Source organism: Oryctolagus cuniculus, chromosome 5, assembly GCF_051225735.1.
Source record: "Oryctolagus cuniculus isolate XC-2025 breed Fujian yellow rabbit chromosome 5, ASM5122573v1, whole genome shotgun sequence".
NCBI classification, from domain to species: domain Eukaryota; kingdom Metazoa; phylum Chordata; class Mammalia; order Lagomorpha; family Leporidae; genus Oryctolagus; species Oryctolagus cuniculus.
The window spans coordinates 140,049,652-140,066,689 of NC_142871.1; the positions used below are offsets into that span (position 1 = coordinate 140,049,652).

Genomic DNA, 17,038 nt, shown 5'->3' on the forward strand with positions numbered 1-17,038 from the left:
GGTCTCCCATGGGGTGCAGGGCCCAAGCACTTGGGCCATCCTCCACTGTACTCCCTGGCCACAGCAGAGAGCTGGCCTGGAAGAGGGGCAACCGGGACTAGAACCCAGTGCCCACATGGGATGCCAGCGCCACAGGCGGAGGATTAGCCAAGTTAGCCACGGCACCAGGCCCTACTGCTTGTATTTATTTCCTTTCTCAAATTTTAGGAATCTCCTCATTTAATTAACTCACACACACACCACATGACAAGAATTGGAAAAATAAATCGTTGTTCAGATGAATGGGGAAGGAGCTGCAGCGCAGTGCACAGGATCTGAGACAGGACGGAGACGCCCACACGGGCAGGCGGGCCTGGAGCTGATGCGCTCAAGGTGAGCCGGGCTCTGAGGACAAAGACGGAGCCTGCACGAATCTGCATCGCTCAGTCCCACACAGGCCATGGTCTCACGCTATAGAAAAATCCAGATAACAAGTTCAGATGAGCAGTTCACAGGGGGACATGAGCAGCCACCACCATGGCCCATTCAAGGAACCCCCAGACCCACGGTGTCCCCTCTGCCCCTCCCCCTCCCAAGCAGCCTCCAGGTCTCACCTTTCAGGGCATGAGAGAATCATCAGAGCCCTGGTCCCTGTGGCCACCTGGGGTGAACAAATCAGGACTTGGTGAGGCCCACGGGGACGTGGCTGAGGGAGGAACGGGTGGGCGGGCAGCGTCTCCATGGGTTTCTCACTGTGGCAAGGGTCTCAGTGAACCCCACCACCACCACACCCCAGCACTTACCTGCAGCCGGAGCGTACTTCCCTCCTTTCCCATCTGTGAGAAGAAAACACCTTGTGAGAGGCCAGGGAGGAGGCAGGGCCTGAGCACCCACCTAGAGGAAGCCCAGAGCACTGGCTCATCCTACAGAAGCTTCCAGAACTGTGGCTGTGGGACAGGAGACCCCGCCCCTGGAGCCCTGTCCTCAGCTGGGGCCGCCCCCTGCTCTGTGGCTGCTGGCACTCAGCTCCCATCACCAGCAGCAGCCCAGGAAAGATTCGTCCTCATCTTCCCTTGTGCTTTACAGAGAGCCCAAGTTAGCACACAGGGCCCAGCCTGGGTGTGCAGTTGGGTGTGGACTGGGTGTCCCAAGAATGGGGCAGGTGCACTTCTCCCTGACAGAAAGTCCCCCAGGTACAAGAGACTCAGACCCCACCCTCCCCTCCCCTACCTGAGCTGTGCTTCTTCCTCATCACAACAGCGACCACAGCTCCCAGGATCAGAAGAACTCCAAGAACTCCAGCAACAATTCCCACTATGAGCGCAGTGGGCTGAGCAGGAGGCTCTGAGAGGGAAGGGGAGGTGAGGGGCTCTGACCCCAGGGCTCAGCCCTGCCCCTGCTGAAGGCCCCAGCAGGGCTCTGCCCTCCCCTCAGAGGCCCCGCCCCTCCTGCCCTCCTCACCCCATCTCAGGGTGAGGGGCTCAGGCAGCCCCTTGTGCTGCACACGGCACGTGTATCTCTGCTCCTCCCCAGAAGGCACCACCACAGCCGCCCACTTCTGGAAGGTTCCGTCGCCCCCAGGCCTGGTCTCCACGAGCTCCGTGTCCTGGGTCTGGTCCTCCCCATCCCGCTGCCAGGTCAGTGAGATCTCCGCGGGGTAGAAGCCCAGGGCCCAGCACCTCAGGGTGGCCTCCTTGTCAGAGGCGGGGTGGTGGGTCACGTGGGCTTTGGGCGGGTCTGAGAAGAAGAGGCAAAAGGTCAGACACTCTGCATTTCTAGGGACTTCCCAGCAGTGCCATGTGACACTGGGAGAGTTGACAGGATCATGTGGGGCAGTGAGGGCTGTGTAGTACAAAACCCCCACATGGCCTGGACACAGGCATCAGGGCTAATATCCTACTGCTTGGAAAGTTCTGAGTGAGAGGTGAGAAGGCCCAGGGTCCACGGCTCCCAGTCCCTGGGAGGGGATGGGGCAGGATTCTATTCTTGACCTAGGTGGAAACCAACGTTGGATTCAGATGTCAGACCACCAGAGACCCTGAACACGGGGCAGAGAACAGGCCCGAGAGCCGCTTTCCCAGGGTTCCCAAGTCACAAGGACGGTCTCCCCTTGAACTCCTGCGAAGGGCGGGTCTTCTGAAAATCACTCGGTACAGGATCTGGAAACCTGGGCACGCTCCTCCCTCTCGGCATCCCAGAGAGGAGCTGCACCGGCCTCAATTCTACCTTCCACTACACCTTCGCGGGCTGCAGGTGTGGCCGCCGCCCAAGGGGAGCTGAGCCAGTGGCCCCGGGGGCCCCGCACACCTGCGCGCTGCAGCGTCTCCTTCCCGTCTTGCAGGTATCTGCGCAGCCACTCCACGCACTCCCCCTCCAGGTAGGACCTGTGGTGCTCCGCCTCGCTGGCTTCCTCCGATTTGCGCTTGGAGATCTGCGCTGCTGTGTCCGCCGCGGTCCAGGAGCGCAGGTCCTCGTTCAGGGCGATGTAGTCGGCGCCGTCGTAGGCGAACTGCTCGTACCCGCGGAGGAGGCGCCCGTCCGCCCCGACCTCGCAGCCGTACATCCACTGGAGGGTGTGAGACCCTGGCCCCGCCCCGCGGTCAGCCCCGGCCGGTCAGCCTCCTGGCGGTCAGACTGCCCGTACAGACCCATCCCCTGCCAGCCCAAACTGAAAACGAAACCAGGGCGAAGCTCCGCGGTCCAACCGGTTCTCTGGGTGAAGGGCGGACCCAGAGACTCTGGGGTACTCCGGCCCGTCCCTGGCGGGTGAGGACGACCCAGACCCAGCAGCACTCACCGGTGTCGCTCTGGTTGTAGTAGCCGCGCAGGGTCTGCAGGTTTACTCGGAAAGAAAGCGCGGTGTTCTTGGCGCGCTCGGTCTGCCGGTCCCAGTACCCCGGGTCCACCTGCCGCATCCACGGCGCCCGCGGCTCGGCCCTCGGGCTCGCGGCGTCGCTGTCGAAGCGCACGAACTGCGTGTCGTCCACGTAGCCCACGGACATGAAGCGCGGCTCCGGCAGGCCGGGCCGGGACACTGCGGTGGTGAAATACCGCAGGGAGTGCGAGCCTGGGATCGGGAAAGAGCGGCTGAGACCCGGGCCGACCCCCTCCTTTGTTGACACTTGGTCGACGGGGCGGGTGGGGACCAGGCGGAGGTGGGGGAAAGGAGGGTCTTAAACGTGGGCAGGGGGAGGTCAGGGCGGGTTCAGGGTTGGGGTGTTGGATGACAGGGGCAGAAACGCAGCGGCCAGGTCTGCGCGGTCCCCACGCTCCTGCCCCGCAGAGACCGTCTCCCTCCCGACCCCGCACTCACCTGTCCGGGTCTCGGTCAGTGTTAGGGCCCCCGCGAGCAGCAGGAGGAGGGCCCCGCACTCCATGGTCCCATACTCCCGGTAGAGACAGTCACCGTCGCGGCGCGGGGATTTCAGACCTGCTGTGCCGATTGGCTCCTCTGGAAAGGACGCCCAATGGGAGTGAGACATGGGCTCGCGTCACGAGTGTCAGGGCAGAAGAACCCAACCCAGGTTGTGTTGAGAAAGCGAAACTTGGGAACGCAGGGACTCCCCGCTTTGGGCTTCCTCGGCCCAGACTTGGGCCCTTGGACCGAACCGGCTGCTCCGCTTCCGACCCAGCTCTCTGCTGTGGCTTGGAAAAGCAGTGGAAGATGGCCCCTGCACCATGTGGGAGACCAGGAGGAAGCTTGGCTCAGCTCCGGCTGTTGGGGCCAATTGGGGAGTTAACCAGTGGATGGAAGACTCTCTCTCTCTCTCTCTCTCTCTCTCTCTCTCTCTCTCTCCCCTTCCCCCATCCTCTGTCTCCGTCTCTCTCTAGCTCTTTCAAGTACATAAACAAATCTAAAAAAAAAAGCTGAAACTACTGCCACCTGCCTCCCCGCTTCTGTCCATGGGTTCATAGTTCATATTTGCACTTCTCTTAACTGCATTAGCTATTACTGTTCCAGCAGGACATTTGAAAGTGAAACTGGCTTTTCTCCTCCAACAAGAAGTGCTGTGGAGAATGGAGTAGCCTCTTTGTCTCCTCTTAAAGCGCCAGAATCCCTCTCCCAGAGCTGGGCTCCATACCTTCCAAAAGGTAGGGTACCGCTCTGCCCCCTGGGTCTTTCTAGAAAAAAGTTATCCCCCGAAAATCTGATGCAGAGTTTTTAAAAATTTCTTTTTTTAAAAGAACTTATGGGGCCAGCACTGTGGTGCAGTAGGTTAATCCTCCGCCTGCGGCACTGGCATCCCTTAAGGACGAGGGTTCTGGTCCCGGCTGCCCCTGTTCTGATCCAGCTCTCTGCTATGGCCTGGGAAAGCAGTAGAAGATGGCCCAAGTCCTTGGGCCCCAGCACCCACATGGGAGACTGGGGGAGGCGCCTGGCTCCTGGCTTCAGATTGGCACAGCTCCAGCTGTTGCAGTCATTTGGGGAGTGAACCAACAGAAGGAAGACCTTTCTGTCTGTCTCTCCCTCTCACTGTCTGTAACTCTGCCTTTCAAATAAAAATAAATAAAATCTTTTAAAAAAGGATTTATTTATTTATTTGAAAGGCAGAGTTACAGAGAAGGCGAGGCAGGAGCAGAGAGAGAGAGAGAAAGAGAGAGAGAGAGAGAGAGGTCTTTCAATCTGAAGCCAGGAGCCAGGAGCTTCTTCGGGGTCTCTGTCGGTGCAGGGGCCCAAGCACTTGGGCCATCTTCTTGCCTTCCCAGGCCATAGCAGAGAGCTGGATCAGAAGTGGAGCAGCCGGGTCTGCACCTGTGCCTACATGAGATTCCTGTGCTGAGGCTGTGGCTTTATCCATTGTGCCACAGCACCAGCCCCTAACTTTCTTTTTAAAATTTTAATTAGTTTTTGACACATTCAATATAGTTCATAAATATAATTCTACAAATATGATTATATTCCCTTCCTCTCTCCTTCACTCTGTCACTTCTTCCTACCTCTTGTTTTATTTCAGTTTTTGAGATAATATATTTTAAATTTACATTCTGAGGCCAGCGCTGTGGCATAGCGGGTAAAGCCGCTGCCTGCAGTGCTGGTATCCCATATGGGCACTGGTTTAAGACCCAGCAGCTCCTCTTACGATCCAGCTCTCTGCTATGGCCTGGGAAAGCAATGGAAGATGGCCCAAGTCCTTGGGCCCCTGTACCCACGTGAGAGACCAGGAAGAAGCTCCTGGCTCCTGGCTTCAGATCAGCCCAGCTCTGGCTGTTGTGTCCAATTGGGGAGTGAACCAGCAGATGGAAGACCTCTCTCTCTGCCTCTGCTCTCTCTGTGTAACTTTGACTTTCAAATAAATAAATAAATAAATAAATCTTTTAAAAAATTTACATTCTGTAAGAAGGCACAGCTCCAGCCACTGTGGCCAACTGGGGAGTGAACCAGCGGAAGAAGACCTCTTTCCTCTCTCTCTCTGTCTCCTCTTCTCTCTGTGTGTAACTCTGACTTTCAAATAAGATAAATAGATCTTTTTAAAAAAACTGTATTTGCAGCAATGTTAATACACACAGGCATTTCTTTTTTTTTTTTTTTTCTTTAGTTTTAGTTCCCACATATAAGGGAGAACATGTGGTTTTTGTCTTTCTGCATCTGGCTCTTTTCACGCAACATGATCTCCTGTAGTTGTGTTTATTTTGTTGCAAATGGTAGAATTTCATTTTATTATAGGTGAATAATATTCCATTATATATATATATATTTACCACATTTTCTTTATCCATTCATCTGGTGATAGACACCTTGATTGAGTCCAAATTTTGCCTATTGTGAGCAGTGCTGCTATAAACATGTGGTGCAGGTATCTCTTTGATACATCGTGGTCAAGGCTTTTGAGTATCTAACCAGTAGTGGGATTGCTGTGTCATATGTCAAGTCTATTCCTAGTGGGATTGCTGGGTCATTTGTCAAGTCTATTCCACTGTTTTCCACAGTGGCTGCACTAATTTACATTCCCACCAACAGTGTGTAGGTGTTCCCCTTTGTCTACATCCTCACCAGCGTTTGTTAGTCTCTGTGTTTTGGATTTTAGCCATGCTGACAGGGGTGAAGTGGTATCTCATTGTGGTCTTGATTTGTATTTCCCTGATGGCTAGTGATGTTGAACAGTTATTCATGCATTTGTTGGCCATTTGTATTTCTTCTTTTGAAAACTGGGTCTCTTGCCTATTTCTTAACTGGATTTTTTGTTTTTTTCTTATTGAATTTTTTAAGTTGCTGATATATTCTGGAGATAATCCTTTGTCAGGTATGTAGCTTGCAAATACTTTTCCCCATTCAGTTGGATGTCTCTTCACTCTATTGATCATTTCTGTTGCTGTGCAGAAGTTTCTGAGTTTGATATATTTCCATTTGTTTAGATTTGCTTTTGTCCAAGAAGTCGTCCTTGTGCCTCTTGTCCAAGAAGTCGTCCCCTATATCAATGTCTTGGAGTGTTACCCTTACATTTTCTTCTAGCAACTTCATAGTCTCAGGTCATACACTGAGGTCTTTGATGCATTTTGAATTTATTTTTGTATATGGTGACGGGTAGAGGCTTAATTTCATTCTCCTAAATATAGGCATCCAGTTTTACCAGCACCATTTGCTGAAGAGATGATCCTTACTCCTCTGTATGGTCTGAGTATTTTTGTTGATACCAGAGCTTTTGAGATGGAGACTCAGTTATTGCCTGTTTGGAACTAGAAATATTTTGTGCCTGAAGGCACCAGACAGAGATTCACTGTTGACTAATTTGGGTTTTATTACACAGCACCTTAAATTATGCCTGCTCACAGACAGTGGAGATTGGTGAAATCTGTGGGAGAAATAACATGGGCTCCCTCATTAATGTCTCTAAGTGCACTCAACTTGAGGCCCACAGGGCATCAAAAGAAGTGTTGTCCATATACAGAACTTTGTATGATGAAGGACTGTTCTGTGTCTGGGCTGTCTACTATGGCAGCCACTAGGCATGTGGATGTTGGGCACTTTAAATGTGACTGGTATAACAGAACTTTCAATTTTCTTTATTCAGTTTAAATAGCCACATGTGCCTATTGGTCATCATATTTGACTGCAAGTCTAGAGTGTTCTCAGTTTTTAATCTTCCTCAAAATATACTGTGGGACTCTTTGTATATTAAAATTGCCTTCATATGGAAGCCATGGGTTTGTTTATGTGGGTGTTGGACATAGTCTTGAAGTACAGTATGCCCAACAAAGTTTAATTAATGTTTTAATAATGAGAGTATACAAACATTAACCAAAACATGTAATAAACCTCAAAGTTGTAAGCATTCAAAAATGGTGACAATTCTTGTCTATTTTTCATTGGGACTCTGGTGTTATTGTTTTATTTAACTTGTTGAAGATCAAGAAGTAAATAGATCTTCATTTATTGCCAAATAAACTGTTCATTGAGTATAACATATGCCAGATACTCTTTATAATTCATAGCATATATTAAGTACTCTTAATTCAATAAATATTTAATGACAAAACAGAATTAAGCCTCAGAATTGTACCATCTTAACTACTTTCCCTGTTGCTCCCCATATTCCAACAGTTTTGTTTTTCTTCACTGTTGGACCCCTCTTTCCTTAATGTTATAACCTAGATGGAAACATGTATGAAATGTTCATGGCTGAGGAATGAGAAGGACTCTCTAAGCCTGACTCAGAGATGAAAAACCATAAAGAAAAGGGATGGTAGTTTTTAACTGCTTATAAATTACAAGAAGCTTCTCCTTGGCAACTTCAAACATACAAACACTTTCCCACAATCAACCTCAATGTCACACAAAAAAGTTATTAGACAAAATGGTAATATATCCATGCCTTCCCCAGACACCACCACGGGAACCCCTTGGGTGACAAAGCTGGGTTTATTGCTGATGCTTGGGAAAGTACACCATGGGGCAAGCTGTGGTGTCTCAGGAAAGAACCTGTAGTAGCATTTGACCTTTGGCTGGGTGATTCTGGTTTTTGGTTGGGTACTTGTCATGAAGCAGAGGCAATTCTGTAATTGGGTCTCTCAATAAATCTTACCTCTAGGAAGGGCAGACTGGAACAGGATAAAGATATAGCCAGTAAAGAAGACTCGGGACTGGCATTGTGGTGCAGAGGGTTAAGCTGCTGCCTCTGATGCTTGCATTACATATGAGTGCTTGTTCGAGTCCCAGCTGCTTTGCTTCTGATCCAGCTCCCTGCTAGTGAACCTGGGAAAGCAGCAGAAGATGGCCCAAGCGCTTGGGCCCCTGTCACCCACGTGGGAGACCTGGATGAAACTCCTGACTTCAGCCTGACCCAGCTCTGGCTATTTCAGCCATTGGGGAAGTGACCAGCAGATAGAAGCTATCTCTCGCTCTCTCTCCTCATCTCTCTGTAACTCTGTCACATAAATAAATAAATCTTTAAGAAAAATACAAATATTAAACACATAGGTTAGCAATAAATAAATGTGAATAAAATTAAAATGTAGACTAAAAAATGGGAGTAAGATATAAAATTTGCCAATTTGCAAAGGTGAAAATCAGTGCTTATAGTATTGACCAGAATATAGAAAAATTTATAAAGTTTAATGGGATTAAAAATTGGTATGAGGGGCCAGCCCTGTGGTGTGGTGGGTAAAGCTGCTGCCTGTGGTGCCAGCATCCCATATGGGTACTGGTTTGAGTCCTGGCTGCTCCACTTCCCATCCAGCTCTCTTCTATTGTACCTGAGAAAGCAGCAGAAAATGGCCCCCATGCTTGGGTCCCTGTACCCACATGGGAGACCCAAAAGAAGCTCCAGGCTCCTGGCTTCAGCCTGGCCCAGCCCTTACTGTTGTGGCCATCTGGGGAGTGAACAGAGGATGGAAGACCTCTGTCTGTCTCTCTAACTTTGCCTTTCAAATAAATGAATAAATCTTTAAAAAAAGGTATGAAATTTCTAAAGAGTATTTTTCATAAAATGCTTCAACAGTATTAAGTACTTACATTTAGACACAATATTTCCCTTTTAGGAATCTAGGCTGGCTGGCGCCGTGGCTCACTAGGCTAATCCTCCACCTGCGGTGCCAGCACCCCGGGTTCTAGTCCTGGCTGGGGCGTCGGTTCTGTCCCGGTTGCTCCTCTTCCAGTCCAGCTCTCTGCTGTGGCCCAGGAAGGCAGTGGAGGATGGCTCAAGTGCTTGGGCCCTGCACCTGCATGGGAGACCAGGAGGAAGCACCTGGCTCCTGGCAGCATGCCGGCCGTAGTGGCCATTTGGGGGGGTGAACTAATGGAAGGAAGACCTTCCTCTCTGTCTCTCTCTCTCTCACACTGTCTAACTCTGCCTGTCAAAAAAAAAAAAAAAAAAAAAAAAAAAAAAGGAATCTAGGCTAAGAGTATATTCAGAAATTCTTATAAATATGTAATAGAGATATTCCTTTTTTAAAAAAATTTATTTGAAAGGCGGAGTGACAGATAGGGAAAGAGAGAGAGATCTTCCATGTGCTGATTCACTTCCCCAGTGGCTTGCAACAGCCAAGTCCAGACTAAGCAGAAGCTACGAGCCTGAACTGCATCTTGGTCTCCACGTGGATGGCAGCGGCCCAGGCATGTGGACCATCATCTGCCGCCTTCCCAGGTGCTTTAGCAGCAGGCACTCTCTGAGTTGGAACACTGGTGTCCCAAGCAGCAGCTTAACAACTCCAGCCCCTGGGATATTCTTTGAATAATGATTTATAAAAGCTAAAGAATAGAAAAATCTAAATGGTACACTTAATATGATGTTAGCTATGCATTGTGGAGGGCTTTATGTCTCAGGCAATAGTAATGTGTATTTTACATTAGGAGTCAAAGTTAATCTTCAGAGCAAACCCACAAGGGACCCAGAATGTGATCCTTTGTACAGACAGGGAAAAGGAGACTCAGAGAACGTAAGGAGATGTGTAGCTGGGTCTGACCCCAGGGCATTGTCTCTCAGAGGCCTTGTTCACTGATCCATGGTTGATTCTCTGTCTACTAGGTAGGGTACTCTATGCAAGTGAATGGTTTCAGTGTTCTGGAATATTCTGCAACAGCAGGCTGCTAGACTCGGAGGTCAGGGGGCTTTGTGACTTCCCTGCATACCCCACACTAAAGCCCATCATCCAGCACGTATTTCCAGGCCCCTGTAAATGAAGAGATCGGCCAGACACTGAAGATACAAGAAGAGCTGAAGTAAGAGCCTGATGATTTGGAGCTTGCACTGTCAGGACCAAGACAGACAATTAACAACAGTTACCGAGGTAAATGCAAAATCTGTACTAGACTGTGAATGAAAATGTCATGATACCATGAAAACAGGCAACAAGGAGTCACAAGAGATCCCACCATTATCAATAATATATGGAAGATATGAGAAAACATGTGGCATTTATGAAAGACACACACTTATATAAAATAATAACAAGAACAAAAATGAGCCCAAGGAATTAAAAATATTATTGCAGAATGATAGAAGTGAATGATTCAATAGATGAATTAGAAGGTATTAGTCACAATACAATGGAAAAGTGTTTGCAAAAAGGAAAGAGAAACTATCAATTCCAACATCATGATTCAAGTTTCACTTAGAATACTGAGCAGGAAATGACCAATAATGATTCAGGAATATGTCTCAGGTTACACTTTGAAGGCTCTGGCCAAGTTCTTACCACAGCAGATAAAAATAGATCTACACATGACACATTAGAATAAAATTTCAGAAAGAGAATGGAGGGGGCCAGCACTGTGGTGCAGCGGGTATATGCCCTGGCCTGAAGTGCCGGCATCCCATATGGGTGCCAGTTCTAGTCCCGGCTGCTCCTCTTCCCATCCAGCTCTCTGCTATGGCCTGGGTAAGCAGTAGAAGATGGCCCAAGTCCTTGGACCCCGCCACCCACATGGGAGACCCAGAAGAAGCTCCTGGCTCCTGGCTTCAGATCAGCACAGCTCCAGCCGTTGCGGCCAATTGGGGAGTGAACCATCGGATGGAAGACCTCTCTCTCTCTCTCTCTCTCTCTCTCTCTTTCTCTCCCCCTCTCCTCTCTCTGTGTAACTCTCTCTTGCAAATGAATATTAAATCTTTAAAAAAAAAAGAGAGAGAGAGAACGGAAAGATGGAAAGAAGTGATTTTGAAAACTTCAAGAGGCAACCAAAGCCATGCTTTTTGGCAGCTAGAAGACAAACAATGTTTTTTTTTTTAAAGATTTATTTATTATTTATTCGAAAGTCAGAGTTACACACAGAGAGAAGGAGAGGCAGAGAGGGAGCGAGGTCTTCCATCTGCTGGTTCACTCCCCAATTGGCCACAACGGCCAGAGCTGTGCTGATCCAAAGCCAGGAGCCAGGAACCAGGAGCCAGGAGCTAGGAGCTTCTTCTGGGTCTCCCATGCTGGTGCAGGGGCCCAAGGACTTGGGCCATTTCTACTGCTTTCCCAGGCCATAGCAGAGAGCTGGATTGGAAGTGGAGCAGCCAGGACTTGAGCTGGTGCCTATATGGGATGTTGGCACTGTAGACAGCGGCTTTACCTGCTATGCCACAGAGCCGGCCTCAAACAATGGTTTCAAATGCCAAGAAAAAATGCGTTCAACATAAAGTTTTTAAAAAAGATTTATTTATTTATTTGAAATTCAGAGTTATAGAGAAAAAGAGAGGCAGATAGAGAGAGAGGTCTTCCATCTGCTGTTTCACTCCTCAGTTGGCCCCAATGGCTGGATCTTTGCTGATCTGAAGCCAAGAGCCAGGAGCTAGGAGCTTCTTCTGGGTCTCCCATGTGGGTGTAGGGGCCCAAGCACTTGAGCCATCTTCTACTTCTTTCCCAGGCCATAGCAGAGAGCTGGGTCGGAAGTGAAGCAGCCAGGACTTAAACCGGTGCCCATATGGGATGCTGGCACTGCTAGGCAGCGACTTTACCCACTACGCCACAGCGCCAGCCCCAACCAACATAAAATTTTATATCAAGTGGCAGATGGTCTAAAGACATTTTTGGATGTTGAGGGCTTTAGCATTTTACTTTCCATGTTTTCTTCCCCAGCATATCACTAGGAGGGAAGCAAAAATGATGGGGAAAACAAAGAGCGGGGGACATGTGGGACACAAGCGGTGGAGGAATCAGCCTGAGAGAAGGGTGAGCAGGACAAGTCCTGTTCTGTGCACACACAAACTCCCTTCCCTTGTGAGCACTGAGCGAGTCCACCTGCTGTGCTCCACAAGGCTCCTCCCTTTCTGAGCTGCAGAAATCGCAAATCTGGTAGTGTTAAGAACTGTGACCTGTGTTAGCTGGAAATAGCTAGACTGCAGGATGTGACTTTTGAGTCATTATAATGCCATTGTAATAACTTACCATAATGACACGCCCACTCCTGTCATGTGTCTGCAGCCAGGACACTTCTGATCTTTCCCGGAAAGGCAGTGGTCAAGCCCCACTCAATCGCCACCCCCTGTACCTCTGTACCTTCTATGCCTCTGGAAGGTCCAAAGGGAAGACCTAACCTTGTTAAAGGGCTTTCTCCTTTCTGGAGGTTTATCCTTTGTGAAGGGTTTTTTCCACTGTCAGAAGGGGGATTTTTCTTTGCAATCTGTTTGCATTCTTATCTGTTCATGCATGACTTGGTTCTTGTCCTTGCACTTTCATTTTCTTGTACTTTTTAAAAAAATATTTATTTATTTATTTGAAAGACAGAAGAGAGAGAGAGAGAGAGAGAGAGAGAGAGAGAGAGATATCCCCCATCCACTGGTTCACTCCCCAAATGGTTGCAACACCCAGAGCTGGGCTGATCTGAAGCCAGGAGCCTGGAGCTTCTTCTGTGTCTCCCACATGGGTGCAGGGGCCCAGGAACTTGGGCCATCTTCTGCTTTCCCAGATGCATTAGTAGGGAGCTGGATCAGAAGTAGAGCAGCCAGGACATGGAATGGCACCCATATTGGATGCTGGCGCTGCAAGCAGTGGCTTTACCCACTATGCCACAGTGCTGGTCCCTCTCCTATATATCTTTATGCCTCTACTTTTTTTTTTTTTTATTTAACAGGTAGAGTTATAGACAGTGAGAGAGAGAGAGAGAGAGAGACAGGGAGAAAGGTCTTCCTTTCGTTGATTCACTCCCCAAATGGCCGCTATGGCGAGCGCTGCACCGATCCGAAGCCAGGAGCCAGGTGCTTCTTCCTGGTCTCCCATGTGGGTGCAGGCACCCAAGGCCTTGGGCCATCCTCCACTGCCCTCCCGGGCAACAGCAGAGAGCTAGACTGGAAGAGGAGCAACTGGGACTAGAACCCAGCGCCCATATGGGATGCCGGCACCGCAGGCAGAGGATTAACCAAGTGAGCCACGGCGCCGGCCCCTATACCGCTACTTTTGAATTCTTTCACATTTGGAAAGAACAATCTACAAGTCAGGAGCCCTCCAGCTCAAAACCCTTGGGCCATCTTCTGCTGCCTTTGCAGGCATACTAGCAGGGAGCTGGATTGGAAGTGGAGCAGCCAGGACTTGTACCATTGCCCCACTATGGGATTGCAAGCAGTGGCTTAAGCTGCTGTGCAACAACACTGGCCCCTAAAATGCTTTTTCTGCATGGAGTTGATTCTGTGGTTTTTCTTCTTACCCTATTGATGCTGCAAGTTTGATTTTCATATATTCATTTGAACTTGCATCCTGGGATAAAACTTGGTCATGATGTGTTATCCTTTATTATTATTATTATTATTATTATTGAAAGGCAGAATTAGAGAGAGAGAGAGAGAGAGAGAGAGAGAGAAAATCTTCCATCCACTGGTTCACTCTCCAAATGGTCACAATGGCCAGAGCTAGGTCATGCTGAAACCAGGAGCCAGGAGCTTCTTCCAGGTCTCCAACTTGGATGCAGGGGCCCAAGCACTTGAGCCATCATTCACTGCCTTCCCAGGCACATTAGCAGGGAGCTGGATCAGAAGCAGAGCAGCCAAGACTCAGGACAAAGCAGTGGTATGGTATGGGATGCCAGCACCCTAAGCAGCAACTTCACCTACGATGTCACAGTGCTGGTCCCTGGGGTGAGTCTGTCACTTTTCTGCTGGGTCAACAGGGGCCTGGAGCTCCTGTGTACCTCAGCTCAGGCGTCATGAACAGCTGGAAGCTGGATGGGAAGCAGAACCCAAACGACTCAAGGCCAGGGTGCTGTCTGCAGCAGTGGGCTAGAATTGGTGCCAATCAGTATAGAAATGGGGCGCAGAGTCCCTTCCAGGTGGGGCATGCGATTCTGAGGCAGCCTGGCTCTGGTGGACTATGTCCAGGAGTTGGAAATGTCCAGCTTGTGACATCATTTGGTCTCGTCCTGCCAAGGTACCGGCAGATGGGAGTTGAAATTCAACAAATCTATAGCAGCCTAATTTTGAAGTTGATCATTTTGTATGGCCCCTGAATGACGTTATAAATACCCAATGACCCTTTGCAGGAGGAAAGGTTCCCCACCCTGCTAGACCTGTGGGATTCAGAGCCCAGCGGTATCACTGGGGAATAGGAATGAAGGAGAGAAAAGGGGTATGGTTAACAGGTGTGTGTGTGAGAGACTCCATGTATGTGTGTGTGTGTGTGTCTGTGAGTTTGTACAAAAGACAGCAAGTGAGCGCCTGCTCAGGAATCTGAACTGCAGGACCCTTGGCTCCAAAGGGAGTCTCTGGGATCCTGGACCACTTCTGAGAACCCTTCTCTGAATGAGGCTGCCTCCTGTGCTACCTGCTTCCCTCTTCATTTTGCTAGCTGCAAAACACTGCCTCCCCTCCACATTTCTTCCCTCCCTGTTCTGGTAAACAACCACTCCCAACGTTGTGATTTATGTTTATGGTTCTTTTTTTTTTTTTTTTTTTTTTTTTTTTTTTTTTTGACAGGCAGAGTTAGTGAGAGACAGATAGAAAGGTCTTCCTTCCGTTGGTTCACCACCCCAAATGTGGTTCTTGATAGCATATATTCAGAGGACTTCAAATGTCAGTTTTTGACGTTATGTCTTGACTTTGCAATATCTCGTCTACCCAGGAGACCTTCCCCTATCACACAACCCCATCTTCCCAGCACAGGTGTGCAGTGGTTTTGACTGGGTTTGGATTAAGGGTTAAGAATTACGGATTTGTGGGAATGTTACTTGTTATGGCCTGACCTCGTGCAGGTGTTTTAAGTCTTACGTTAACAACCGACAAGTAAAGGGTACATACTTGGTCTAATTACAGCGTCTGAGCAGTGGGCCTGGTGGAAGGTGGTTAGGTCCTGGGGGACTTCCCCTAAGGAGGACTTTCTCACGAGAGGGCTGGTTATATAAGCAGAGCACGCTTCCTGTGTCTCTCTCTGCTCTCTGGCTCAGCATGGGGTTGTTCCTTCACACGTTGTCCCATCCCGGGCAGCCGCCACCAGACTAAGCTATGATGGCTCCATGCAACCCCAAACTGTGAGCCTGAACTGTGCAACCCCAAACTGTGAGCCGAAACAAGTCTTTTCCTTCCCAAGGCCTTTCACTTAAAGTAATGAGAGTCACATACTGAACTCTCCTAGTTTCCCTTCCCACACATCCTGCTGCTCCTCAGTGAGCTGATCATTGCTGGGTGCTTTTGTTTTATTACTTTCTACAACTTATTACTTTCATCAATGTATCCCCCTGCTTGAGCACGTTCCTTCTCAATACCTCCAGACTCCTGATGGTTGTTAAGGTCATTTTCTTGGTGAAAACTCCCCTCTGCATTCTCATCCACCCAGACCACTTTGTCCTTCCCTTCCCATCCCCTCCCAGAGTTACAGAGACAGGGAGCAACAGGGAGATCTTCCATCTGTTGGTTCACTCCGCAAATGGCTGCAACAGCCAGGGCTGGGCCAGCCAAAGTCAGGAGCTAGGAACTCCAACCAGGTCTCCCATGTGGGTGCAGGGGCCCAAGCATTATGACATCTTCCACTGCTTTCCTAGGCACATCAGCAGGGAGCTGGATCAGAAGTGGAGCAGCCAGGACCCCAGTTGGCACTTATATAGGATGCTGGCGTGGCAGGTGGTAGCTGCACAGCAGCGCTGGCCTCGCCTTGTCCCTTTCTGGACTGGTGTTCCTGTAACTTCCCTCTCACCCCACCCCACCCACATTCCTGGTGAGTGCCTTCACTTTTCATGGGTTGTTGCCACATTCACCAACTCCAGGTCTTTGTAAATTCCTTCCTTTCTGGGGTATTTCCTTCAACTTCTGGAGAGAAGGATGTGTAGGGGCCATGTTGCCATGGCTTGCAATGTCTGATTTATAGGGGGTGAATTTGTGAGTCAGGTCACCCACCTCCCTATCCACACGGGAGAAACTGGGGCCAGGGGGTGGTTCTCACCAGGGGTATAGCCAGCCCCTCTGATTGCTCCAAGACTGAATCACTGCAATTCCATTTCCCCTGCAGCAGCAGCAAAACAATCTCAGAGGCTGGAGCCTACGCTGACCCTCAGGGCCACTGCAAGGAGCTGTCCCAGTGTTTAAGCTGAAGGGGGGGGGTCCTTGGAAAGCATCCTTGGGGTTACGGCCCTCAATTCTCTTCCTGGGTATAAGGCAACCACATAACACACCAAACACCAGAGTTAGAGGAAAGGTTTATCTTCCGGTGGGGGAAGCCCAAGGGGCCAGAGGGAGAGAGTGAGAGGGTGAGAGAGAGAGGAGGAGAGTGTAAGAGAGAGTGAGAGAGAGTGAGCGAGAGCGAGCGAGCACGTGTTAGGGAACAGGTGCTGTTAAATCTGCAGTGGTGGTAGTGGTGGTGGGGGGATGTCCGGTTGGGGGGTGGCAGGGAAGTAAGAGTAGCAAATCCCATTAGGGTGGGGGTGGAGCTGACACTGGTGGCTGGGCCATGGCGCTTAGGACTAAAACCTGTGGGAAGGGGGCCAGGGCCTAAGATGGAGCCACAGAAAAGACTGCACCATTTTACTCACACTGGGGCAACGGGTTGATCAGTGGCCTTCCTCATGCAAAGGAGTAATCAGATCTGGGGAAAGGCTTTTAAAGTAGGGGCCTATTAAAAATAAGAGTGGGAATAGAGAGGGAGGAGATGTACAGTTTGGCACATGCTCACTCGGACTTACCTCAAGGGTAAAGCTAGAAACTTGCCATGGGATTTCAAATCAATC

The 17,038-nt window shown here is 49.6% G+C and overlaps 1 protein-coding gene across 1 annotated transcript; it reads right to left on the reverse strand.

Moving 5' to 3' along the window:
* Positions 1–247: 247 nt before the first annotated feature.
* On the reverse strand, positions 248–3,382 carry RLA-A3 (MHC class I antigen-like). The gene is given in 8 exon segments (NM_001190434.2): positions 248–450; positions 594–640; positions 783–815; positions 1,210–1,323; positions 1,441–1,716; positions 2,287–2,562; positions 2,777–3,046; positions 3,293–3,382. Coding segments are annotated over 7 exon segments (1,077 nt in total). The 5' UTR covers positions 3,357–3,382; the 3' UTR covers positions 248–450; positions 594–596.
* Between the last annotated feature and the right edge of the window lie 13,656 nt (positions 3,383–17,038).